We start from the raw sequence: 25,684 nt of genomic DNA, 5'->3' as shown, positions 1-25,684 counted from the left end.
TCATCTCCTGCAATGATTCCTTGCTCAAGGACATCTTAAAGGATCAATATGTCATGTATTTACTGTAATAAATCATAAAATGACCACGATATGTCATCAGAGATTAAGGAAAAATGCTGAATTGAAATACTGGCTTCTCTGACAATAACAGTATTTTCTCCTTTGAAATTTCCATTCCGGTCCGGAACGTCTGTTTTTGTTTTGGCTGGTGTGATCCCGTCCACTGCCCATTTCGACACTCCGTCGCCACATTAAAAAGCGTTCTGCAGACATGGAAGCAAGCGAAAAAGAGCTGGATCAACAGAGATAACATTAACGTTTGAAACAAATATTAGACTGTTGTTACCCATTTTAAACGCTAGCTGTCAGTGCTACATATTGTTCCTTTAAAGGAAAAGTTTGACATTTTGGAAATTTCACTTTTTTGCCGAGAGTCAGATGAGTAAAACGTAAAAACGTCAATTTGCAGGAGTTATGGACCAGACTGTTTCTCGGCCAAGGCCAGTAATTTCCTGGAGTTTCTGCTGGTTGCCTGCCAACTGGCCAGGAAATAATTTGGCACATAAACCCCCATAAAAGTACAAATTGACGTTTTTTTCACTTGGGTTTTTGAATGGATTAAACAAACAACGTGCTAATCAGTGAGATTTAGAGGTGCTGGCTATCTGATTATGTACAGATTAAGCAAAATAGAATTTCCCCTCCCAGCCGACTGCCAGCCGGTTGCCAGCTAGTTTCCAGCCAACTTCCAGCTGCTCAGCCTCCTGGGAGTGTCTAGATTCCACTGTAAACACGCCCATTCATGCAATTGCAGGGTGTCACCATGAGATGGCGCTTCCTTCACAAAAGGAACGATGTCTCTTTTTGTTAAGACAGAGCCAAGCTAGCTGTTTCCCCCTGTTTTCCAGTCTTTATGCTAAGCTAAGTTAGCCAACAGCCAATGGTATAGAGCATGAGTATCTTTTCATCTTACTCTCCGCAAGAAGGCGAATAAGCGTATTTCCCCCAAAATGACAAACTATTCCTTTAAATGCAGTGGGGACAGCATTGGTTAATTCCCTTTTTCCCTCTCAGCCATGCTGACATGGTAAAAGTGCTATAGTAGTTGCCGTTTATCACTCCCAGAATGGAAATTACTTTACAGAACCCATCTCCCGTTACACATAAAAGGCACAACAAACACTAAAAATGTGAACATATTGTATCAGACAGTCAGGTCGAACAGAAACCCCTCAGCATTTGTGTGTATTCTCATCAAACTGGGACCTAATTTGTTGAATCAACAAGAAGTTTAATAGCACGTATAAAACATTCATAGCTATCTTTGTTTTGAAAAGCATTAACTCAAATTAGATTGACTCAAATATTTTGTTTGCGTGTGATGAAAAATTCACGTAACCTGTGCAAGATGCGAGTGTTGCAGGTGAGGCTTTAGACTTCTCATTATTCAACATTAAACAACATTAAGGGACAGGATTTAATCTCTGAATGTGAATATTTTAAACAGTGCATATATTTGGACAGCAGGGAAAATAGCCAACGTTTTTTTATAAATATTGATAGACAATGTTGCTAGAAAAGGCTGGTGCAACAGAGGATAAATAGCGAACTGTTTTTGTGCACACGGTGAAAAATGATAGATTCTGATCCCGCTTGCAGATGACAGGGGGAAAGTCATTGAGGGAGAAGTTTTTTTGGCAGCCTGCACTTTTTCACGGGGTTTCCAGTCAAACGGATAGGCAGCGTGACAGGCCAGTCAATAGAAGTCAGCAGTGATTATGCAAGTTGCTTATGCCTAATGAGAAAGGTCAGCGCATTGCCAAGAGAGTGGGACACGAGCCCAGTCTCACACTGAGATGTACAGCACACGCTGCTGTAGAAAACTGTGCGGTACAAACACATATTCCTCATTCATCTGTGCTGCGGAAAATGTCCTCTTTTAAAGAGAAATATTACTGATGACATTTGTTTAATTTACTACAAACTTTTATATAAATGTTTCATATCTAAATGTGCATTGCAAAGTAAAGCAAGGAACCAGTTCAGTGTAAAAGGAGCAGGTCCACAGGACACCATCAATAATGTTGACATAAAGGAAGAAAATACACTGTCCTGCTTTGCATTTCTGGGCCAATTTGCTTTTTTTGGTGGCACATTTTTCTTCTCCCTGCAGACAAGTAAGCCATGTATAGATGTGTGTTACATAGGTTACATGCATTTTTTTCTTTTCTTCCTATAACATCGACGATATGTGTCAGGGTTTTTGGTGTTGGTCCATCAGACGGCGAGATATTCTTTCTATAGAGCTGCCATTTTGCATCAACATCATACTGACATCATACATCGACCGTTATAGTTAAAGGCAGATATTTCTGTTTTTTCCTCCATCAGTCGACCAGAATGCAATGTAGCCATGAGATGTGTTGTGCTTTGCATAAAGGATTGGCTTCCTGTATGCATATATTTTCACTTTTGATCGGAAGCAACACGTTCAAATCCATTTTTGAAGATATTGAAAGGCATTCTGGTAAATGTAGGAATTGCTATAACTCTAAATATGTTTGATAAAGGAATCCCTCCTCTTGTTGCTCTTCCTGAGGTTTTTCCTTATCCGAATCGAGGGTCTAAGGACAGAGGGTGTTGTATGCTGTACAGATTGTGAAGCCCCTTGAGGCAAATTCGTGATTTTAGATACTGGGCTATATAGATAAAATTGACTTGCCCTTAGACCATATCCCACGGCCCTCTTCCTTGACGGGAACTTGCTCCGGTGTCACCATTAGACATCATTACAGGACTTTGGTCAAGTGATAACAGGTGGTCATACGTTTTTTTCCCCCCCTGTGTCTGTTCGGTGATGTTCTCTGGTGTCGAATGTTAGTGTCTTCCTTGATCTTTCTCCGGACATGATGTGACCAGTCAGCTGATGGCTGCATCCGGTGCTCTAGCGGTCTTTTCCCCAGGGTCCTTGCCGTTTGACCCGTCACAGTTGGTTCATCACAGTTGTTGCAAGTGATGTCGTGATATCAGCCCCGGTCGGCCTTTCTGGTGGGATTCTGGCTTTTGAGGTGTATCCAGTTGTTATTCCCAGTGGGATCCTGCCTTTTAGGGTGTACCCAGTCGTTCTTTCCAGTGGGAGCCTGCCTTTTAGGGTGTATCCAGTCGTTCTTTCCAGTGGAATCCTGCCTTTTATGGTGTACCCAGTCGTTCTTTCCAGTGGGAGCCTGCCTTTTAGGGTGTACCCAGTCGTTCTTTCCAGTGGAATCCTGCCTTTTAGGGTGTACCCAGTCGTTCTTTCCAGTGGAATCCTGCCTTTTAGGGTGTACCCAGTCGTTCTTTCTAGTGGAATCCTACCTTTTGGGGTGTACCCAGTCGTTCTTTCTAGTGGAATCCTACCTTTTAGGGTGTACCCAGTCGTTCTTTCCAGTGGGATTCTGCATTTTAGGTTGTATCCAGTTGTTCTTTCCAGTTGGATCTTGCCTTTTAGGGTGTACCCAGTCGTTCTTTCCATTGGGATCCTACCTTTTAGAGTGTATCCAGTTGTTCTTTCCAGTGGGATCCTGCCTTTTAAGGTGTACCCGGTCGTTCTTTCCAGTGGGATCCTGCTTTTTGGGGTGTATCCAGTTGTTCTTCACAGAGGGATCCTTCCTTTTGGGGTGCACCAGCAGAGATCTTTTTAATTGTTGAATGGTTGTGGTACGTGATGACTCCATGGGCCTTCGATACTCTGGTTATCACGTGACCAAAGCCCTCTTCTTTTATATTTTATACCTCTATAATTGTAATATTTACCAGGTCCAGAATCTTCTTTGGGTCGAAGTAGTATATAGTCTTGAATCCTGACTAAAATCAAAGATTGAAGGCTGCATTTCCTCATCATCACATACTGAAAGTAATGCTTTATTATACATCTATTTTGTTTTTAAATTGTTTTTGCGCTTGTTTTTACTCAGTGCTTCTGTATCGTTAGCTGCTAGGGGGGAAGCTGCCTTACTCAGAGGCATCTCAGTACTTTTTTTTTTTAAACCTTAAATTTCATTGGATTTTCATCCTTTCATTCAGTAGTTGTTGATCATAAGCCAATGCACAACATTGGCTTATAAATTACATCACACGCACTTATTCTGCAAATGCATTTTACTAAGAGAGCCATTGACGCAAGATCCCATCTCATGCAGGAACACATCGATGATGTACTGTGTTTATACCCCGACATGTGCACTGAATGCAGATTTGATAATATGAAGAGTAGCTCTGATGGGAGCAGTTCTCTGTCAATGCAAAGATTTGTATTTTTTTTTTTCTCCATATGGCCAAACAATTTGTGTTATGTTCCCCCCCCCCATCCACCGCCCCCCCCTCGGGCTAAGCTAGCTCTGGTTGACAGAACAGCATCCTCTCTACACTTTATCTCCCTCGCTCATTGCTTTGATGTGTTGTGATTGCGTTGGTGTGGCGGTGGTGGTGTGGTGGTGGTGGTGGTGGTGGTGCTGTGCTGGGTGGGAGGGGTTGGGGTTGTGTGTGTGTGTGTGGGGGGGGGTGGGGTGGGGGGGTATAGCAGAGAAAAGCGTTCTGCAGTGAAAATGTGCTCCCACTGAAGCGTAGAGAGACTGCAGCACAGTGAACGAGCCTGTGCACCACCTGCAGTCGTGTGTGTGTGTGTGTGTGTGTGTGTGTGTGTGTGAGGGAAATAATCACCCAAGACACAATGATTCAACACCCCGCTCCTCTCCTCTTCTGTCATCCTCCATCCTTTCTTTCTCTCCTCCCTCCTTCTCTCCCTTCGACCCAATTCACCACACACACTACAATCATCTCACCCCGTGCCTGCCTTGTATCCGCCTTGCACCGTGACGGCTGCCGCGCGTCCGTTTGTGTGTTGCGCATGCTGCTCGTGTGTGTGTGTGTGTGTGTGTGTGTGTGTTCGCCAGTACTCAATATTCTCACATTCTCCTCCTGCGACTCGCTTCTCTTTTTGTCATTCTTCCCCTCTCTTGATCATCCGTCCACCCCTCCGTTCACTCCGTTCTGTTGCTCCTCCACCTCTCCCAGCGATCACTACTTGATGCGCACTTTCGTTCGCACGCACGTCGCCTTTCGTCTTCTCTTTCGGCGACACTCCGAAATACAAAAACACTCAATGAATACACTCAATGTGTCGTTCTCAGCAGAAACCCCTTCTGTTTTTCCATCTTTTTTCTCCGACCGTTATGTTCCCAGTCATTTCTCCTTTTCTACCCCCCCACCCCCTCCACTCTCTCCTCTCCTCACTCTTTTTTGCTCCCCTCCTCCCGCGCTGGCTGAGTAAGTGCTGCAGCATCAGTGCATGTGTGTATGTGTGAGAGAGCAGCACAGCGAGAGAGAGAGACGAGTGTGTGTAAAGCGGAGTGTGTGAGCGCGAAGCACCGGGGATCCTGAGCCTGGAGGGGAGCCGTGTGACGAGAGAGGGGGGCTCTTCAGCCTGTGGATGTATGTGCCAGGACAGCGTTTTTCTTTTCCTTTTTTTGTTGTGGTTTTTTTTTGCAGGCGTGCGTACATGTGTGTGTGTGAGAGACGGGGAGTGTGGGCATGCCAGCGTGCGTGTGTGTAACAGTGTCGTCGATCAGCGACGGGCTCTTCGCATTATGCAGCCGACGGTGCTCATCACACTTTGAGGACTGACTCATCTACACCGGGGCTGTGGAGACAGAAGAAGACGGAGGAGAGGAGGAAAGACAGATGGATGGAGAGACAGGAGGACAGTTTTAGGCTCTTGATGCTTTGGGTCCCCCTAGACTGTCCAAAGGTCTAGTCCATTTGTGGGACGCCAGTAGCTTCACCCCCTTGTTCCCCCATCAAATTGGAATTGCAGACACATACCCAGACAGGTAGCCAAAAATTGCCCAAAAAAAACCAGAAAGGAAAATAAAATCCCCCAGTCGTCGTCTTCATTTCTGCTCCACGGAGTAGGACAAGAGGTTCTCCCGTTCTCCGCGGGGTCTTTTTTTTCCCGTCGTTCTTTTTCACGGGGGGTTGCAGGATCCTATCCCGGGCGCCGACGGGGGGGGGGAGATAAGAGGCTGGCAGACGAGACGGGACAGACGCAGGCATGGCTCGCCTCAACTGGTGCCTGGCTGCCGTCATCAGCTGGGGCAAGTTCCTCTTCGCCTGCTTCTTTCCTCTGCGGGGGGCCAAGCGAGACAAGGTAAGGACTTCGCGGAAGGGGGGGGTTGGTGGAAGGGGTTTGCTGGGATCCAGTGGACTCAGATGACGAGTTCTGCACATGTCGTCTTTCATGTCTCACTTCGACCCCGCAGCCAGAAGACTTTCTTTCCACCAAAAAAAAAAAACACATCTGGAATTCTCATCCTGCATGAAATATACATCGAGATGGGCCTCAATCATACCACTCATCCATTCCACGCAGCCGGTTTTGCCTAAACCACCAAATGACGTAGCTGTGAAAAGGAGCTTGGGCGACTGGTCATGGACCATTGGGGCTCTGGAAGACTGGTTTGGTGTGCCTCTCTTAAGTGCTGATTCAAGGTCAGTGTTACATCTCCAAGTGGTCTCCAGGCAGCTGCTCCAGATAAAGATGGGTGGATTTTTTGGATATGCCAGGCACTTGCAGCAACCACCTGGAACAAACGGTAGTTGCTCCTGGTACATAGGGTCACCTTGCTTTTCGGAACTGCAGGATTGTAATGCACCATTATTGGGGGGGTTTGCGTATTCCCCATGAAAGAGCTCTTGATTCCCCCCCCATTCATCTCCTTGCCATTGCACGTCACTCTGTATTTGTGCCTTTTTTTGTCTTTCATTTCCCTGCGCCATATATCCGATGGTCGCATGGCACATGCGTAAGGCCAACCGGAGTTCATTGAATGCTATCAGCTGAACGCACACTCTGTTTCTTTGTCTGTTCCCCCCCCCCCCCCGGAGCCAGTGTTATTAGCAAAAACCTGGAAGCACAATCTTTGCTTTTTTGGTGCTCTTCTCTAGCACATAATCAATCATGTGTAACAACTAAATGGCACTATTTCCTCTGACACATGCACTTACACACACGGCGAGGACGCCAGGAACAGTGCCGGAGGTGATCCTCTGATGAATGGGGATGGGGTTGGGATCATTTTTGGAGGTGTTTTTCCTTTTTTAAACGCCATGAGCTTCTCTAGAGCAAAGAGAGCTTTTTTTTTTTTTTTATAGCACTTGCCCTAAGGCAGGCAACACTGACCAAACCAGCTTAATGTACTGCACCCTCAGCAGTTTTTAAAAATAATCGGTTTCCCTTGTGGGAATGTTATCGCAAAGTAAAGACACCTTTTGGGTCATTTTTATCCTCATCGTTGGCTAATTTTGCATCCGATCCTGAACGTAAATATCGGTCAGAAATGTTTGAAACTTGAGTGTTGCATTGCTGCAACTCTCCCTCTGAGAAGCGTCTTGGCAGCGGTGGCGTTATAAAGTCTGGTGGTGGTTGTGGTGGTGGTGATTTTGCTTGTGGCGACGCCGTATAGCGTGCAGTGCTGCTGCAGCCGCCCGTCTCTTCAAGCCCCAACACCCTCCCACCAGCACCAACACCAGCAGCAAAACCCCCCCGCACCCCCTTACCGCCCCCCCGCCCCATTGCCGCAGCTCCTTATCTCTACACCCGCGCTCAATCCCACCACACTCCCCTTGTCGCACTCTCTCGTATGTGTGTGTAAATGTGTGTGGAGCTTGTTAGTGCCTTCGCAGACACACACACACACACACTCATTATATATCTCCTCGACCCTATGCAATGAATCCCCAACCCATTATGTTCATTCAGTTACAGCCTGTCCTCTCAGCATTGGCATTTTGTTTTCTTCAATATAGAACATTTTGTTTGAAATGTTCTCACTCTTAGAAACACTCTGTTATATAAAAACAAATATCAAATCCATGTGGTAAATGAAGATTTTTCGAATTGACCCCCGCCTTATCGTTATAGAGAGAGGCACTCTTGTACTTACACTGTAAAATGGGACTTGTCACCAGGGATGTAGCCTTGTGAAGGTATGGATATAAGGTACTGTACCCTTTTTCCTTATACCTTGGAAGGCTCATTCACTTACCCCCATTATAAAACTACTATTTAAGTACTATAAAGAACAAATTGTTGTCTCTATTTGACTACAGAGATTCTTCTTTTATTAGAACTTGAACTTTTTAAAAGTATTTTCCAAAATCAAGTCTTCATTCCAGTCTTCCTTAATCTTTCTTATTTCAGGATACAGAGAAACAAAAGTTGGTTTCTATTGGGGAAATGTTTATATATTCTTGCGACGCTGGCAGATTTTTTCACTTGTTTTAAGAAAACAGGGGTTTTATGATTCAACAGACAGACAGGTATTACCTGGTATCGTTTTTACACCAATAATTTGGCACGAATGTTTCACTTTCCCGCTCTTTCTTGCAACAATGCATTTTTGGCTGGACTGCAGATGGCCAGCCCAAGCCCCGAGGAAGAGCGCCGGTCGTTGATGCCAATTTTCGTAGTGGCAAAAACAGCATCCGTGTCGGTCACGTGATGCCGTTGGGCCCAAAAATACTTTTTTCCATACATTTACAGTACACTTGAATAGCCCTTATTTAAATCAGGGGTCTTAAAAGTTGTAAAATGCACTAATAGCTCAATCCAGAGTTATTTCCCTTCCTCCGTTCATGTGAATGAGACCCAGACCGAGGCTGGAGCGAGGGCTGGGAGGCGGGGTTAGCGAGCCGTGACGGCAGCGTGACAGCTTTGACCCCGTGACCGAGCCATGTGACCGAGCGGACGCTACTGCGCCTGCTCTGTTGGCCAAATGGATGCGGAAGATCGCCGGAAGATCCGGGTACTTTTCCACGCGGAAGTCGAGCCATTTTTGGCTTCATGCGCCACTGAGCAACTTTCATAGGAATGAACGGGGCCCCGCCTCCAACGCTGTATCCAGTTCTCTTAATACAACCATGGGCCATCCAGCGCGACGTGTCCGGCTCCCGAAACATGGACCAAGCTGTGTGAAACTAGGCGATCTAGTTCTAAAATTAAACGAGATTCAGCAAAGGCATAGCCTATTTCTCGCTTGGATATTTTTGTTTTTTTATCACTGACGATTGGAACATAAAATATTGCTGTTTCTAAGTAAGTTCTCACCGGCTGTTCATCCAATTATTGCAACAACAGTTGGCCGATCACCAATATATTTCATAAGTAGGGCTGCCCTTCATCCACTGTAGCAAGTGTTTTCAAAAATGGACCTGCAAACGAGCTCTGCAGTGGCTCCATTCATTGTACAAATGAGTAAACGAGGAGACTTTTTGCAGTGTGCATGACAACCATTCAGTGTGTCGCTCTCCAGCTGCAGCTCTAGAGCAGCTGGTCACGTGACCGACTGGGAGGTGAAAGTGGAGAGGTAAGGCTCTGTGTCTTCCCTCCGAGGACCGCTGTGAGGTGTTCAGTTTCCATGGCAACGCGGCTCACACAGTCCCGTTCCCCCCCCCACCCCCCCTCCCATATGACGGGGCCGGGTTACAACGGGAGACGGGCTCGGAATATTGTCGGCATGTTTGACTGTGGTGGTTTTGTGAGAAAAGGGAAACAGAGAGGGAGGTGGAGGGCTGATGTGTAAAGGTTTTCTCCATGTGTGTTACTATGGCGACACGACTCTGGTACTATGGAAGGGTAACCCTCTTCTCGCCTGCATTTCCTCTCCTCCTCACATCCTGTCTCCTCTTCTCTCCACTTTCTCTTCCTTGTATTCTATTGAATCCTCTCTCCTTTCCTCATGTCTCATCTCCCTTCCTTTCCTCTCCTCTTTTATGTTGTTTCTTTTCCTTTTATTCCATTGAATCTTCCCTCCTTTACTTGTGTCTCCTCTCTTCTCCTTTGCTTTCCTCTTTAATGTTCTGTTTCTTTCCTTTTACTTCATTGAATCCTCTTTCCTTTCCTCGTGTCTCATCTCCTTTCCTCTCCTCTTTTATGTTGTTTCTTTCCTTTTATTCCATTGAATCCTCTCTCCTCTCATCTCCTTTCCTCCTCTAATCTCCTCTTTTATGTTCTGTTCCTTTTATCTTATATTTCATTGAATCCTCTCTCCTTTCCTCATGTCTCCTCTCATCTCCTTTCCTCTCCTTTTTTACGTTGTTTCCTTCCTTTTAGGCCATTGAATCCTTTCTCCTTTCCTCATGTCTCCTCTCCTTTCCTTTCCCTTTCTTTCCTTTCCTCTCCTATTTTGTGTTGTTCCTTTTCTGTTATTCCATTGAATCGTCTCTCCTTTCCTTTTCTCTCTTCTTTTATGTTGTTTTCTTTTCTTTTATTTCATTGCATCCTCTCTCCTTTCCTCATGTCTCCTCTCATCCCTCCCTTCTTTCACGTTCTGTTTCTTTCTTTTTACTTCATTGAATCCTCTCTCCTTTCCTTTTGTCTCCTCTCATCTCCTCTCCTCTCCCCTTTCATGTTTTGTTCCTTTTCTTTTATTTTGTTGAATTTCCTCATGTCCTTTCATCTCCTGCCCTCTTCTCTTTTTCTTTTTTCCTTCACCTCCTTCTTTTTTTTTAGTCTAGTTTCCTCTCTCTTCTCCTCTCCTCTCCTCTCCTCTCCTCTCCTCTCCTCTCCTCTCCTCTCCTCTCCTCTCCTCTCCTCTCCTCACTTTCTGCTTCTATACTTTTATTTCACTGAATTTCCTCTTGTCATTTCATCTTCCCTCTTCTCATCTCCTTGTCTCTTTCCTCTCTTTTCCAGCTGTCACTTTTATTTGATTTCATCTCCTCTTTTCTCCTCTATATTCCTTTCTGTCTTACCTTCTTTTTCATCTCATTTCCGTGCCTTCTTTCCTCTCCTCTCCTCTCCTCTCCTCTCCTCTCCTCTCCTCTCCTCTCCTCTCCTCTCCTCTCCTCTCCTCTCCTCTCCTCTCTTCTCCTCTCCTCTCCTCTCCTCTCCTCTCCTTCTGTATTCTGTGTTTACTTGCCTCCCCTATTCATTTAACTAATGTCCCCCAGGGCAGTAAATTCACATCAGGCAGTACTGCAGACAGCCAAAAGAGAAGAGGGCGATGGGAAACCTGTACGCTGAATGGCTCCTTATTCTCTCTCTCTCCAGATTGCCTCTCCAGCATATCCATGAAAACCTCATTCATCGCCTCGTTGTATTTATCTCCCAACTTACCTCTCCAACGCTGAGTAATGTCGTCCGACCGTGGCGAGCGGCAGGTACCGCGCCCAGAGAGCTGCAGACTTGTGCCCTGAATGGCTCGCTGTGTTTCTGAGCCCGGCGTTCAGCGTGATGGATGCTTTGTTATTTTAGCATTAAAGCTTTAATGTGATGGATTCTCCAGCAGAGTCAATGTGGAATACTTATCTTTCTCTTCTCTTCCCTAGTACAACCAAAATACTTGAACATCTCGGTGGAGCTGGTGATCAACTCTCTCTGTGCATTTATCAGTGTATGTACACATTTATACCCCAACCTTTAAATAGGTAGAGGGCTGCTAACGTCATTAGTCTGGGATTTAATGGAGAGTTTTACCCCTATGATGCTTTAAATCATCTTTTTCCAAGAGCACAATTCAGTGGGACATAAAGTGTATGTGCTTGTGGCCTGCCCGCCTGTGTGTTTTCAGTGCATGTTGCATTGGGAATAAGGGAATAAGAACCTGACCTCACTGTGCAAAAATGTTGTACTGAGAAAACACACCACTCCCAATAGCAGGCCAAAAAAATCAATGCTTTTTGCAGGTGGTAAAGTGTCACTTAAATGGCTATTCTGGCTGCATCCAGACAGAAAAGAAACAACAACATGAGATGCATGCATGAGCTGTGTATGTACATTTATAAAAAGGCTTTCTGCAGAGACTGTCTGAGGGTTGGTTGGAGGCCACTAGAGGCTGCTAGCAACCCAGTTTAGACCTGCAGGGAGAAAGAAGTGTAGTCACCAAATCCATTTAAAAACCCAGTGCAGGAGTGCTATAACACAACCAGTAGCATTCCCCCCGCTGCGTCCACACTGTGCTGACATTATGTAAATAGAGTATACACAGAGGGTAGACACACACACACACACACACACACAAACACACACAGATTATGTGTCAGGTTAGCCTATGGATTGAGGTAACTGTTACAGTGGAAGTGATGGAGTGCAGCAGGGATCAATAGAGGGTGTTTTCTCAAAATGAATTGGCTCTTAGCCCTTTATGGATCTGACTGTGGAGTGATGTAATGTGCCCGCACCGCTGGTATAATGTTGATTCAGTGCTGTTCTTTATATAGATGTACACATGCACATAGTAATCCCCGTACACATGTAAAATATTTTGCATATGTACACACAGAGGAACTGGGAGGATGAAAAACACACATATAGGGATATATGCAGGGAGGTTAAAAAAGGGTTGTCATCAATTTTGTAAGATTTTCTTTAGAAAAATCATTTTCATTAATTATAATTTTTATAATGCTACAATTAAAGAGACACTTTTTCTCGTGAAGTTCAGTTTTACTCGTCACTACTCAGCCTGACAAAACACTGGTAGATCTTCTGTGGCTCTGTGGAGAGCTTAATAAAGTCTGAGAAAGTAGCCCTGATCAGCCGATTGGACTGTTATCAGGCCATTAAATAGGCGTTATCAGTGGTTATAAGCCTCATAGATATGGGTCAGTAGGGCCCTGCTACACCCAATAGTAGGTTTCATCATTTATTCACATGGTCGATCACCGAAAGAAGGAATAAAAGAAGACGATGGCGACCCCTAGTGATTATTATGACAGGAGTTGAAGTTGAAGTCAGGCGCTGTAGATAGCGTCAATCTCCTTATGGGATGGAGGTCGGAGGCGATGATTGGGACAGAAAAACACCAGACTTTCACCAAGGAGACCGGGCTTCGCATCCCGTGTGCAACCAACAATGTGTAGTTGTCTTTGTGTTCACAAGCATAAAGTTTCACTTTCACTTTAGAAACGTAGTTATTTTAAGACAAACAAAAAGTTTGCCCTAAACTAACGAAGTAGTTTTGTTGACGAAACCTATAAAAGTTGTAGTTTTGTTTCCGAAACCTATAGAAGTTGTAGTTTTGTTGCCTAAACCTAAAGAAGTTGCAGTTTTGTTGCGGAAACCTAAAGAAGTTGTAGTTTTGTTGCATAAACCTAAAGAAGTTGTAGTTTTGTTGCCAAAACCTAAAGAAGATGCAGTTTTGTTGCATAAACCTGAAGAAGTTGTAGTTTTATTGCCAAAACCTAAAGAAGATGCAGTTTTGTTGCATAAACCTAAAGAAGTTGTAGTTTTATTGCCTAAACTTAAAGAAGTTGCAGTTTTATTGCCAAAACCTAAAGAAGTTGTTTTGTTTGTCTTAAAAACGTAATGTTTCAGTTTTACAACATTTTAGAACGTGTTGCTTTTAAGTTTCATTTTCACTTTTACAACATAGTAGGCGTAGTAGGCCCCTACTGACCCACATCTATGGTGCTTATAGTGAGCGATAACAGTCAAATCAGGTGCCCCGATGATGTCATCAGGGTTATCTTGTGTTTGGAGACTACCAATTTTTTTTTACACAAAGTTACAAACTGGGCCATGGAGTTTGAAAGATGTGGGCATTTACCAAGCAAAGAGGGTCTTATGAATAAAGCTGTTGAGTTGCATTATGGGGAATGTAGGATCCAGTGTTGATGGAGTTTAGCTCATACTGACTAAAAGTCAAGATATCTCTGGCAGTTTTGGCCATTCTTTTTTTGTCTCTTGTAAGTGTTGTAACTTTATGGAAGTGTAATACTGAATTGCTGGAGTACCCCGTCAAGTGTTTCTTATGAAAAGAAGAAGAAGTTGTGTCAGTTTTCACGCAAAACTCAGGTCTCAGGCTCGTAATGAGAATGTGATAGTCAAGGGCAGAGGTTTTGTTCAACATTGGGGGGCATTTTTATGCACCAATTTCTGCCTTTTCTGAATCAAGTTGGTGGAAATGTCTTAAGGTCAGAGGTCAAGGGACCCCTTTGGTATTTTAGTTTCATATGATAAACCCATCTTCACTCTAGCTTTAAGATTAAGCCCGCTACAGCCTCTTAAAGACAGTAATGTCAGCGGGCGATCCCTCGGGTCTCAGAGGGTTTGATCATTATTTTTTAGGGGTGCTGAGATTTAGGTGTGCTTGAGCACCCCTAAAAAGAGTCTACAATGGTCACCGCTTTAACTGCAAGAAGAGTAATGCATGTGTTGCCATACGGTCATTATTGTGCACACATGGCCTTTATTCTCTAATCATCCCCAACCCCCCAATTTCTGCAGCAAGTACCTGTTAGTTCCTCATTGTTTGTCCGGCCACTCGGCTGCGTCACGGCAGCTGTCGAGACCTGCAGATATTTTTGAAGGGGAAGAGTGGAGATCTGGAAACAGGAAGGGGTTTTTTGCCGATGAAAAATTGAAGTGACATTAGCGCAGACATGAGCGAGCATGCTCCGCAGAGGAGAGGTGGAGAGGGGAAAAGAGAGGTGAGGTATGCAGCGCGAGGAAGCCAAAGGGGTTGGACGGGTGGTCAATGAAGTGTGTGTGTGTGTGTGAGAGGGGTAAAGAGAAGGGAAAGGAGGGGCTAACAAGGATCATTTGAGGAGAGGGGAGTTTTGGGAGGGAGAAAAATAAAGGCCAGGACTCACCTCCCCCCCTTTTTTTACTCCGTGGAATAAAGTTACCACACTTCAAGAGGGACAGAGAGAGAGAGAGAGAAGGACCAGGAGTGGAAGAGGTAGAGCACGCAAGCAAAGAGAGAGGGAGGGAGCTCAGATGCGGGAGACTGACTAAGGCCATCAGAGAGGGGAAAAACGAGAGCAGCGTTCCTTTTCCCCCCACCCTCTGTGCACCTCGCACGTCTGGCATGGATCCGTGTCGCCAAAGCCTGCGTGGAACCGCCGGGAACCGCCGGGAATACTGTGGATATCTGCCGTGAGCAGCTTTTTTTTTTTTTTTCAGGATGCCCTCTGTGTCTCTGTCTCTGCCCTCCGCTCTGGCAGGGAGGGCCAGGACCTGGGTCTGCCTCTCCTGCATGTTCTGGGTAAGAAATCACAGACGGGGGGGATGTACGCGCGTAAAGGTCATCATGGAAAAAAGATGAGGCAACAAAAAGTGCCGTATTTTGGATGCAGTCATGAGTGGCTTTTTTTCTGCTCACATTTTTATCAAATGCTCTGAAGTGACCTTCCATGTTATGTTTATGTGTGAGGTGTAAAGAGGTGAGAAGTTCATGGTCAATGGCTTGAAACACAGCAGCACCACTGTTGCTTCTGACTCTTGTATGTGTTAGAAGTTGGCGGAAATTTGTTTTTTGAAGGAAGTCTGATTCAAAATTTGCAAAGTTTACTCACGCTAACCAAAAACCAAAAGATTAGATTTCTCTACTCATTCATCCTTCGGTCACTAGAGGTCAAGTTTGTCCACGGCCGGCCGAATCTACAGTAGTCCGCTCCGTGATCCTCGCAGGGCTAATCTGGTTGACATGCTCTGTGGCGACTCGCATCGGGCGCGTTCTTGCGTTCGAGTCCACGCGGCCTCGGCACTAGAGCTATTTCTGGTTTCTCCTGTATAATTTAATCTGCTGCTGCTCGCTTCTCCTGCCTAGCTGGGACTGACTGAGTGTGTCAGGAAACCTGGGGCTTTCCACGCAGCATCTTGGTTTTAAAAAAAAAAAAAAAAGTCAAGCACGCCAACACACCTCTGGACATGTGGACTGTGGAAGCACGTGAATATGGAGATCTTGCAGAGGAACATAAATTCAGTGTTCAAACCTGTCTTTTTGTATTTGAGAAACCTTCTACAAGCACTCCAGACACGTATTAGAGTAAAAAAAATGTGGGCTTTTGTATGTTAACACATTGCCGCATCACACTTTATCTCCCTTTTAATGCTCCTAGCTGCAGTGCAACACCCTCTTTATCGGAGAAGTAGGTGGATTTATTGCTCTTTTTTTTGTTGTATAATGTACACACAGTGTGTAATGATCGCACCCAAGTGTTAAATGAGGCATCTGCCCTACTTTTCTGTAGCTTGCAGTGTGGGGGGTAGGGGGGGGGCATTTAGATGCAAGGGGGAAAGAGGCAAAGCGCCCACGCAGTTCATATGCAAAGTGAGACATTGAGTTGTCCAGATGCGAGGCTTCCAATCCGACATGATCACCCTTTTCGAAATCGACAACAAAAAAAGGAAGATGAAGAGGGGGGAGTGTTGTGAGGTGTGACATCAGCAGAGAGAGAGGAAGAGGAGAGGGCTGAGTGACGTGCGAGAAAGCGGGCTCTAAGAAAGCTCCTCAAATACATGCTATTAATAATGTATCACCCCCACACACAGAGAGAGAATATTAGATTTGACATGCTGACAGAAACAGCCACAAATGCAGGCTAGTTCCTCCAGCGCCCGGCCAAATACTTGTGAGCTCATTACTGCTCTACAATATGCTAAGCAGCTCCGCTATGAATAACAACACACCGTTATTTGACACAGCAACCGGCGATATGATTTTTAACATATTCACGGGAGAGTTTCCCGCCGGTGTTTACACCGAGTGCAGTCCGTTAAGAGCCGGGATTATGTTCACAGTGTTCTGCGGAGTCACACGTTTCACTACAGATGTTTTCTCGTGCCAACTACTCTCTCTTTAATATTCACTGTCTCTCTTTGCTGTAAAATAGCGAGGCAAGCTTTGCAGAAATTATATCATTTTGAACAGTCAAGTTTTTAACATTACAGTATTTTTGAAAAGGTCACTTAGCAAGTTATTTTTGCATGATACAGAGTTTGAATTAATAGGCGTGGTGTTGTATATATATACTCCCGTGTTCTGCGAGGTAAAATTACCGTTTTTTCAATGGAGTCTGGTGGCTTTGAAGAAAGCGATATAACTTCAGTTCCCCGTCGGAAAGTGGACGCTATATTTAGAATATTTTCATAGCTTTCCCTCACCGTCAGACAGCCCTTTTACGACAGGGAATATGTATATATTGCTCTCTTCAAAGCCACCAGACTCCATTCACAAAAACAGTCATTTTACCTCTTAGAACACGGAGTTGCTGGTTCTACCGCTGCATCGATCGGTTTGTTTGTTTGTGTTATTGCTGCCATGCCGGTACTCTTCTCGTCTGCCTCTGCAAATTGGGAGCAGGCCGACGAGAAGTAGCATTTACAAGGCAGTGAGGGTCTAATGAAAGATGCTATTATGTTGCATTATGGGACATTAAGGATCTTAATTTGAATTGGACTAAAAGTGTGTCTATAAAATAATTGCTTTTTCTTCACATTGGTGGTTGTTTGCCTCGTGATCTTTTAGCTTTCTAGTGTTTTATGTGACACTATCGGATTGCTCTCATTATAATGATAATCAGTATACTTTCATGAATCTGAAGTGATTTTAAGGCGGCTCAAAAACGACTGCCGTAGTCCCGTACAAGACAGGCAGCTGAAACACTGTAAGTCCAGATGTATGGTAGATCCATCATGTCTTCAGTTGTCTAACAGAGTCCCCTTATTGACTGAACAGAATCCCCCCGGAGAGCTCTGAAAATCAATCAGGCTTTGATTGGACCGTTACTGCCTGCCACGCCTCTGCGTGTGTCACCTCTGCATGTGTGTGGCCTGGCGTCGTGTGTTAGGAATGTCATTTCCCCCTGCTAATATCTCCTAGCGCTGCCTGGTGATTAGCTTGCGCTGAGTGAGGAGTTTCTTGAGTAATGAAACTGTCTCGGCGTCTCTATGTGCGGGCCGTCGCGGCAACACCATCATCTTTATCAGTTTACTTGGAAAGGACAAGGACCACATCTTCAGCTACAACTACATTTGAACACAAGGTCATATGAATAGTTTGATTTTAACATTTTCACTTTGCATATATATTTAATTTTTTTCTTTTACGAGCTGTGATGCAAATTTCTATTGCGTGAAGTGATAGATTTAAAAACATTCGACTTTTACTTGAGTATAAATCCCAATTAAAGAGCTAATTTTGAAGCACTGGCCAATATAAAGTGTCAACTACGCTCAGGTGGCTCCGTTACCCTGATGGAAAGGCAGTATACTTCAAGTTTATTTTATGAAGTATACTTAAGAAAGTTCAAGTATATTTCCCCCCAAGTATTCTTTATGTAGTAAGTATACTAATATCAATGTACTAGTACTTGTAAGTGCACTACTTCAATACTTCTTGGGACTAAATTGGCACACTTTTTAGTTTATAAAAGTATACTTCTAAGTGTACTTTAAGTGTAAGAATAGTAAACTTTGAGAACACAACTAGTTTACATCTAAGTAGTATTTTGTACTGCAACTATACTATGAACTATACTACCAGTGAATAGGTATACTGTTAGTTTAATAGTTATATTCTTGTAACCCACTTTTAGTTTTATGTATTACATAAAGAGACTTGCTCCTTATGCTATTTAACTTGATGTTTTATGATGATAAAAAATTAATAGATACAATTTGTTTTTCTCACATGCCTCCGCGGTGAACGGAGAATCCAAAAATGTAAACATTTTTTTGCTGAATTGAAGTAAATTCATATTAAAACATTTGTTTACATACTCTCACACACTTTAATAGTCCACTCCAAACAGTAAGCACAACTACAAGCCAAGTATCCCTTTCTGTAGGCCTATAAGGCAAGAATACTTAATTATACTTTTCTTAAGTATATTTCGATCAAAAGATTAAGTACACGTATAAGCTAAGCATACTTAGACTTCTCTGTATACTTGTCGGTATGAACCAAGTATACGTAGACTTCTCTGTATACTTGTCCGTATGAGCCAAGTATACTTAGACTTCTCTGTATACTTGTCCGTATGAGCCAAGTATACTTAGACTTCTCTGTATACTTGTCGGTATGAACCAAGTATACGTAGACTTCTCTGTATACTTGTCGGTATGAACCAAGTATACGTAGACTTCTCTGTATACTTGTCGGTATGAGCCAAGTATACTTAGACTTCTCTGTATACTTGTCAGTATGAGCCAAGTATACTTAGACTTCTCTGTATACTTGTCCGTATGAGCCAAGTATACTTAGACTTCTCTGTATACTTGTCCGTATGAGCCAAGTATACTTAGACTTCTCTGTATACTTGTCAGTATGAGCCAAGTGTACTTTGACTTTTCTATATAATTAGTATAAGCTAAGTATACTTAAGCATATCTCTGATAAGTACATAAAAAGTAAACTCTTTTATTTTAAGTTTAAAATAAGTATACTAATAGCACACTTGAATAAACTTCTATTTGGTAGGGGCAGCGACTGTCGTTTTTGAGGTTGTAAGAATCCAAACTATTGCGCTATTTGTTAATGTTATCCGGTCGGTTTGCATAAAAAGATAAGAGGAAAAAAATCATTTTTGTCCAGCCTGTAATAATAATGGTGCTGATATTTGTGGTTTTGATGATGATGCCCACCTCCAAATGACATGAAACAGCACTCAGACCTACTTTTGGTCAACAGCCTCCGGAGGGACCTCATGTGCTGTTCAGCTGCCACACAAAGATCCCTCCAACTCTCACCGGAGCTTCCTCAATGCTCTCGTTTTCCAGCCAGCGCATGTGTCTATATACATGCATGGCATGTGGTACTGTATCTCTGAGAGTCCGACCGGTCCTCAGAGAGTGTAAGCCGTCACTCTGGCTAAACAACGCTCTGTGTATCTGTGACCAGGTGATTTATATGCGATGTGACCGGGGCGCCTCCCTCCAGGCCTCCGGGCCACCGCCAGCCGGCCCGCGACCCAGCTTCGACACACTTCCCCTGGGCGCCGTGCACGAACTCTGCCCCCACATCTCATACCCGAGTCTGGATCTCTGCCCAAGTCCGGCACATCTATCTGTAGACGATTCAAAACATCAAAAAAATGTGAAGTTATAGATTGGATGTTGAAGCTACATCTGTTCTGTTTCTTTTTTCCCTGAGAAGGACTCAAAGAGAGGAGAGAGCTCATTAGCAAACGTGCCATTCTAAGTTCATTAGCAGCTGGCTAATGATCATAAGCAGCCTCGACTTCATGATCACAGCTCATTGATCTTTGTGTCTCTCCGTCTGCACCTGGTATTGATCATATCGCACACTTGCGCAAACAGTACACACAAATGTACGTGGGTTTATTTGATGCATCCATATAACATCACACCCACACATACTGTAAGCAGGGAGGTAGCCATAGATACACAGGATCTACTACAATCTGGCAACCGGCCCACATGTCTGTCCACTGGGATCGGCCGTGTTCAACGCCATAAATAAAACATCCCGAGCTCATATCTATGTTCTTGTACACGGATCCATAATCTAATGAAGTATAGATGTAGACAGGGGAAGAAATGTGTTGCATTGGTGCCTTCAAATTGTAAAAATTCTGATTGATGTGATAATATTTTTTTTTTATTTGTCCTTGTTTGTGATGCTAAAGGGGATTCCCTGGCGTCAACCAAAAAAACTGACAGTATTCTTATACTTTTTACTATTTTAAAGAAAGCTTTTACAAACTGTGCCTGTATGGATCATGCAGAAACAGACTGCTCGACATGCTTTATGCTGCCAATCACTGATGTACCCATTATCACAGTGAAGAAGGCCCCACGGGGGTCATAACCAGAATAATGACTATCTCCGCTGTTTTCCCATCTACTGTATAAATGCTCATAAATGCACGGCTGTACATTTTGAATTTAAGGGTCCTTGACGTGAAGGATTTTAGAACCCCCCTGATTTTTGTGCTGAGCAAAGCTGGTGAAAGAAACGAGGTTTGGCAGTGTGGTTTCGTCTAAACCGTCTTGCGGACTGATCTTAGCCGCCCCGGCTAATTCGAGCCGTTTGATATGCCGTCTGTGTGTTGAGATCACAGATTCAGAGAGAGCTCAGGAGCGGAGGCTGCCAATGGGAGCAGAGTTTACAGCGAGGTGACGCAGAGTCTAAAGTTCCATGAAAATGTGAAAGAAGTCTGGTGAATTCTGTCGTTAAAGGGGCACTCCGACGATTTAACCAACCCATAAATATCCGTTTACATTTCACTCGGATTAGTGCTCAGGTTGTGATAAAAGTTGTGTTATGGTCTGAGAAAATAACATTGATGATGTCAGTGTGATAAACTGGGGATGTGGAGTTTGAAAAGATGTGATTGTTTACCACGCAAGGAGGGAGGGTCTAATGAAACAGCCTATTCTCATACAACAATTCATATGATATCTTACAAAATGTAAATTTACGCTCGTTACATGCCTACAGTCTTTTCAAAATAAACTTCCGTCTTCAACAACTTAGTTAGGTTTAGGCAACAATATGACTTAGTTAGGTTTAGGCCACAAAACTACTTAGGTTTAGGAAATTATCAAACGTTTAGATTTAGCTAACAAATCTACTTAGTTAGGTTTAGGCAACAAAACTACTTAGTTAGGTTTAGGCCACAAAACTACTTAGGTTTAGGAAATGATCAAACGTTTAGATTTAGCTAACAAATCTACCTAGTTAGGTTTAGGCAACGGAACTACTTAGTAAGGTTTAGGCAAGAAAACTACTTAGTTAGGTTTAGGCAACAAAACTAATTACATAGGTTTAGCCAACAAAACTACTTACTTAGGTTTCGCCAACAAAACTACTTACTTAGGTTTAGCTAACAAAACTACTAAGTTAGGTTTAGCTAACAAAACTACTGAGTTAGGTTTAGGTAACAAAACTAATTAGTTAGGTTTAGGTAACAAAATTACTTAGTTAGGTATAGGTAACAAAAGTACTTAGTTAAGTTTAGGCAACAAAAGTACTTAGTTAAGTTTAGCTAAAAAACAATTTAGTTAGGTTTAGTTAACAAAACTGCTTAGTTAAGTTTAGGTAACAAAACAACTTAGTTAGGTTTAGGAAATGATCGACTTGGTTAGATGCAGGTAACAAAACTACTTAGTGAATGAATGAAAATATGTTATTGAGTTGCATTATGGGAAATGTAGGATTCCTTCTATGGACTAAAATTCAGCATAGCTCAGCCTCTGCTGCTTCGATTTTAATGATGCTTTTTAAAATCTGCCTCTTGATAGCCGCCCAACTTTATGGAAGTGTAATACTAAATCGCTGGAGTACTCATTTTCTTTAGGATGAGGAAAGTAGGCTCCTATTTTTCAGTGTCCAGCAGCTACCTGTCTCTTCTTTTTTGTGTGTCCCGTAGTATTCTGTTCGTATTATCGTACAACTTTCTTCATCCTTAATGTAGTTGGAAGTCCACCATAGTTTTTTACACGTTTATGAAAACTGCTTTCTGGAATAGGGAACATGCTGACAAACACGATCCAAATATTATATATATCGTCCTGGTTCTCATTTGCCTTCTTGTTGTGTTTCTCATTCTCGTTTGCTCTCGCTCTCTGCCTCACAAAGGCGCCCATTGTGCCCGACAGAATTTCAATTTGAGGGAAATTGAAAGCAGGTGTGGCTCTCTGCTTTTTCATCTCGGGAGGGGGGTGCAGGACTTCTCCCCCCACCGCCACCCCCCCACCCCCTCTGGCCTGGTAGTTTCTGTGGGGGCCTGTTCCTCATGCTTGACTTCATTGAGTCATGTCATCCAACATCCAACGTTTTGGCGCTCTTTGTCTTTTCGTTTGTCTGGGTGACTCATTCGCTCCCTCTGATCACCTCGTCCATCAGCCAGGGAGTCAACAATTCACCTCAGTCACTCACTTTCTGTCTCACATCCTATATATCTTACAGCCTTTAGAGGAAAGAGGGAATATTTACTGCAGCCTCTATAGGACTGCTGTCACTTTCATCTCGAACAAGTCTTTTTCAGGATGAATAAAGAGCTCCAATCTAAACTTGATCAACATGAATTTTCATGTGTTTTTAAAACAGGACCACATTTTTTTGTGCCCCAGATGAAGAACTTCTGCTACATGAAAAACAGCTAAACTATCTTCAACTTCTGGTTTCAGTCTCTAAAGGGCTGTATTTATTACATTATTGTTCCTTGTAGACAGTTATTGCACATCAGGGGGACACTCTGATTATTGGACTACAGCGTTTGTGTCAAATTACATCATTACGCAAAATGATATCTTTATTCTAACATGCAACATCTTTGTGTTTTTAAACCATTCCTCCAATTCATGCAGAAAGACTTACTGAGCTATAAATAGAACCACATGTGCAGTTTTACATCAGAGGACGCGTGTTTGCCATACATGTGGGAATGAAGCTGGACGTTGGGAAGTTAGTGTTGATGCGCGTGTGTGAGAGAGAGTGTGAAAGTAGTTTTGAGTGCCCAGCTGAGCAGCTCAAAATGCACCAAACAGGAAGTCCAGACTACAAACATTTACCATTTGGAGGACTTCTGGAGTTTATGGGTCTGATACATATTAGAGAGGGAACAACATATGCATGTGTGTGGTGATCAGAGCACATATGTGTCCGTAGAAAAATTGTGTTGCCGTGGTAATATCCAAGTTTAAAGCCTCTGAACACCCGCACAGGTGTTTTCAGTTAATCTTAAAAATACGACCTAAAAATTGCTTCACCAAATTTTCCCAATGTCCCATAAACGTTGTCCATCCCAATCTGTCTTCTATGTTCGCAGATGATTTATTGGTTTATACATTTGACTGCGTAAACAAATGTTTGGAGGTCATGTATGTCGTTAGGCGTACATTGCATGATTGAATACATTTTGTGATTGGTTATATGTGCCAGGACTAATTTGTGTCCAATGCGTCGTCCCCGTGCAGAAGGAAAGAGCAGTACCTTTGAGAGAGTCGTCCCCCCCCCCCCCCTCCTCCCTCCTGCTCCCACTCCTTGGCTCTAAGTGGGGTCGCAGTCGAGGTAGCGTAGTGATGCTTTTCATTAGCTAAGTGCAACTGGGGGAGAGGAGCACAGGGCCTTGATTTACTGGGCCTGCTGTCTATAAGCCAGGACACACACACACATACAGAAACACCTACTCTCCTCTTCCTCCGCCCTTTTGCTCTTAGACCGCTCACTCTATGCCTTTTTCCTCTCCATCTCCGTCCATTTCCCTTCCCCTCTCTTTTCTCGTTTTCTTTCCATCTCTCTACATAACTCTCCTGGGAGTCTCTTCCTAACACGACAACAGAGGACGGGGCTTGTGATTTCTCAGTTTTTCTGTGTTGGCTTGTCTTTTGGATGATGGATCCACCTCAAAAGTGACTCCAAGTGACTCCATGATCGTGAATTGTCTGATTTTGGCAGCTGGAATTGTTAGGTTTAGGCAACAAAAGTACTTAGTTAGGTTTGAGCAACAAAACTACTTAGTTAGGTTTAGGTAACAAAACGACTAAGTTAGGTTTAGGTAACAAAACTACTTTGTTAAGTTTAGGCAACAAAACTACTTAGTTAGGTTTAGGCAACAAAACTACTTAGTTAGGTTTAGGTAACAAAACTACTTAGTTAAGTTTAGGCAACAAAACGACTAAGTTAGGTTTAGGTAACAAAACTACTTTGTTAAGTTTAGGCAACAAAACTACTTAGTTAGGTTTAGGTAACAAAACTACTTAGTTAAGTTTAGGCAACAAAACGACTAAGTTAGGTTTAGGTAACAAAACTACTTTGTTAAGTTTAGGCAACAAAACTACTTAGTTAGGTTTAGGCAACAAAACTACTCAGTTAGGTTTAGGTAACAAAACTACTTTGTTAAGTTTAGGCAACAAAACTACTTAGTTAGGTTTAGGCAACAAAACTACTTAGTTAGGTTTAAGCAACAAAAGTACTTAGTTAGGTTTAGGAAATTATCGACATGGTTAGATGCAGGTAACAAAACTACTTAGTGAATGAATGAAAAGATGTTATTGCGTTGCATTATGGGAAATGTAGGATCAAGTTCGACTCATTCTACGGACTAAAATTCAGGATAGCTCAGCCTCTGCTGCTTCGATTTTGATGATGCTTTTTAAAATCTGCCTCTTGATAGCCGCCCAATGGAAGTGCGATACTAAATTTAGGAGTACTCATTTTTCTTTAGGATGAGGCCTGTAGGATGATGTTGTGATGTTATTTTTGAAAAAAGTCATCTTGGCTGAACATTTACGAAAATTTTAACATGACAGTTGTTTGGTTTTTCTTTATCATCCTGGTTTTCCTGGTTTTGGCGACACCCTTGGTGAAAAAAGGTCATTACTTTGGTGTTTGAACACCATATTGTATTGATATAGATGCTCAATATGCTCATATTTATAAAAAAACAATCTCACATCGGCAGATTTTTTCCGAAAAAGTATAGAGCATACAGAAAATGCTATTTAGTAAGTAATTTCTGTAAGTTAGTTGTCAACATTACTAACATTTGTGGCAAAGAAGTTACAGATGACTTTATCTTGTTTTTCTTCGCAAAATGTGTCTTGATATGAACATCAGGAGGCAAGTTGTTTCGTACCGGATAATAAAATCTGTCACGGATGGTTAAGAAACTGATGGCATTCATTAGTGAACTGGCTTTCTGATTACATGCCTAATTGTGAGCTTTACTAACATCTTTACTCCCGCTCTTAAAAAAAATGAGACTCAGTGTGTGTGAGCCTGTGAAACTCTGAGGGTCATTTCCACTGTTTTTCTCTTTGTTGATTACTCGCCATTTAAGCCGGTGAGGCCCTTTTCCCTCTTTCTCTGAAAAAAAACCAGTTGAATCCCAGATGCTACATGGCAGCCATCCAAGAGCCATTTGCTCTCCTGTTGTGGCGATACTCACCGTGGGC

General features: G+C 43.2%; 1 protein-coding gene across 18 annotated transcripts in view; it reads left to right on the top strand.

Moving 5' to 3' along the window:
- The first annotated feature begins 5,323 nt into the window (after positions 1–5,323).
- The window catches only part of tns1a (tensin 1a), a 94,911-nt gene continuing 74,550 nt past the window's right edge, over positions 5,324–25,684 (top strand). For 6 of the 18 annotated variants that reach the window (XM_074627447.1, XM_074627445.1, XM_074627444.1 and 3 more), the window contains exon 1: positions 5,325–6,184. In XM_074627447.1, the coding sequence (XP_074483548.1) occupies positions 6,089–6,184 (96 nt within the window). In that variant the 5' untranslated portion in view covers positions 5,325–6,088. Of the gene's footprint in view, positions 6,185–14,927; positions 15,024–25,684 lie in introns of those variants that run through there. The other 12 variants (XM_074627453.1, XM_074627451.1, XM_074627449.1 and 9 more) reach the window with 4 other exon arrangements.

Source organism: Sebastes fasciatus, chromosome 24 (genome assembly GCF_043250625.1).
Source record: "Sebastes fasciatus isolate fSebFas1 chromosome 24, fSebFas1.pri, whole genome shotgun sequence".
In the NCBI taxonomy this organism is placed as follows: domain Eukaryota; kingdom Metazoa; phylum Chordata; class Actinopteri; order Perciformes; family Sebastidae; genus Sebastes; species Sebastes fasciatus.
This window is presented reverse-complemented; position numbering and strand designations above follow the sequence as displayed.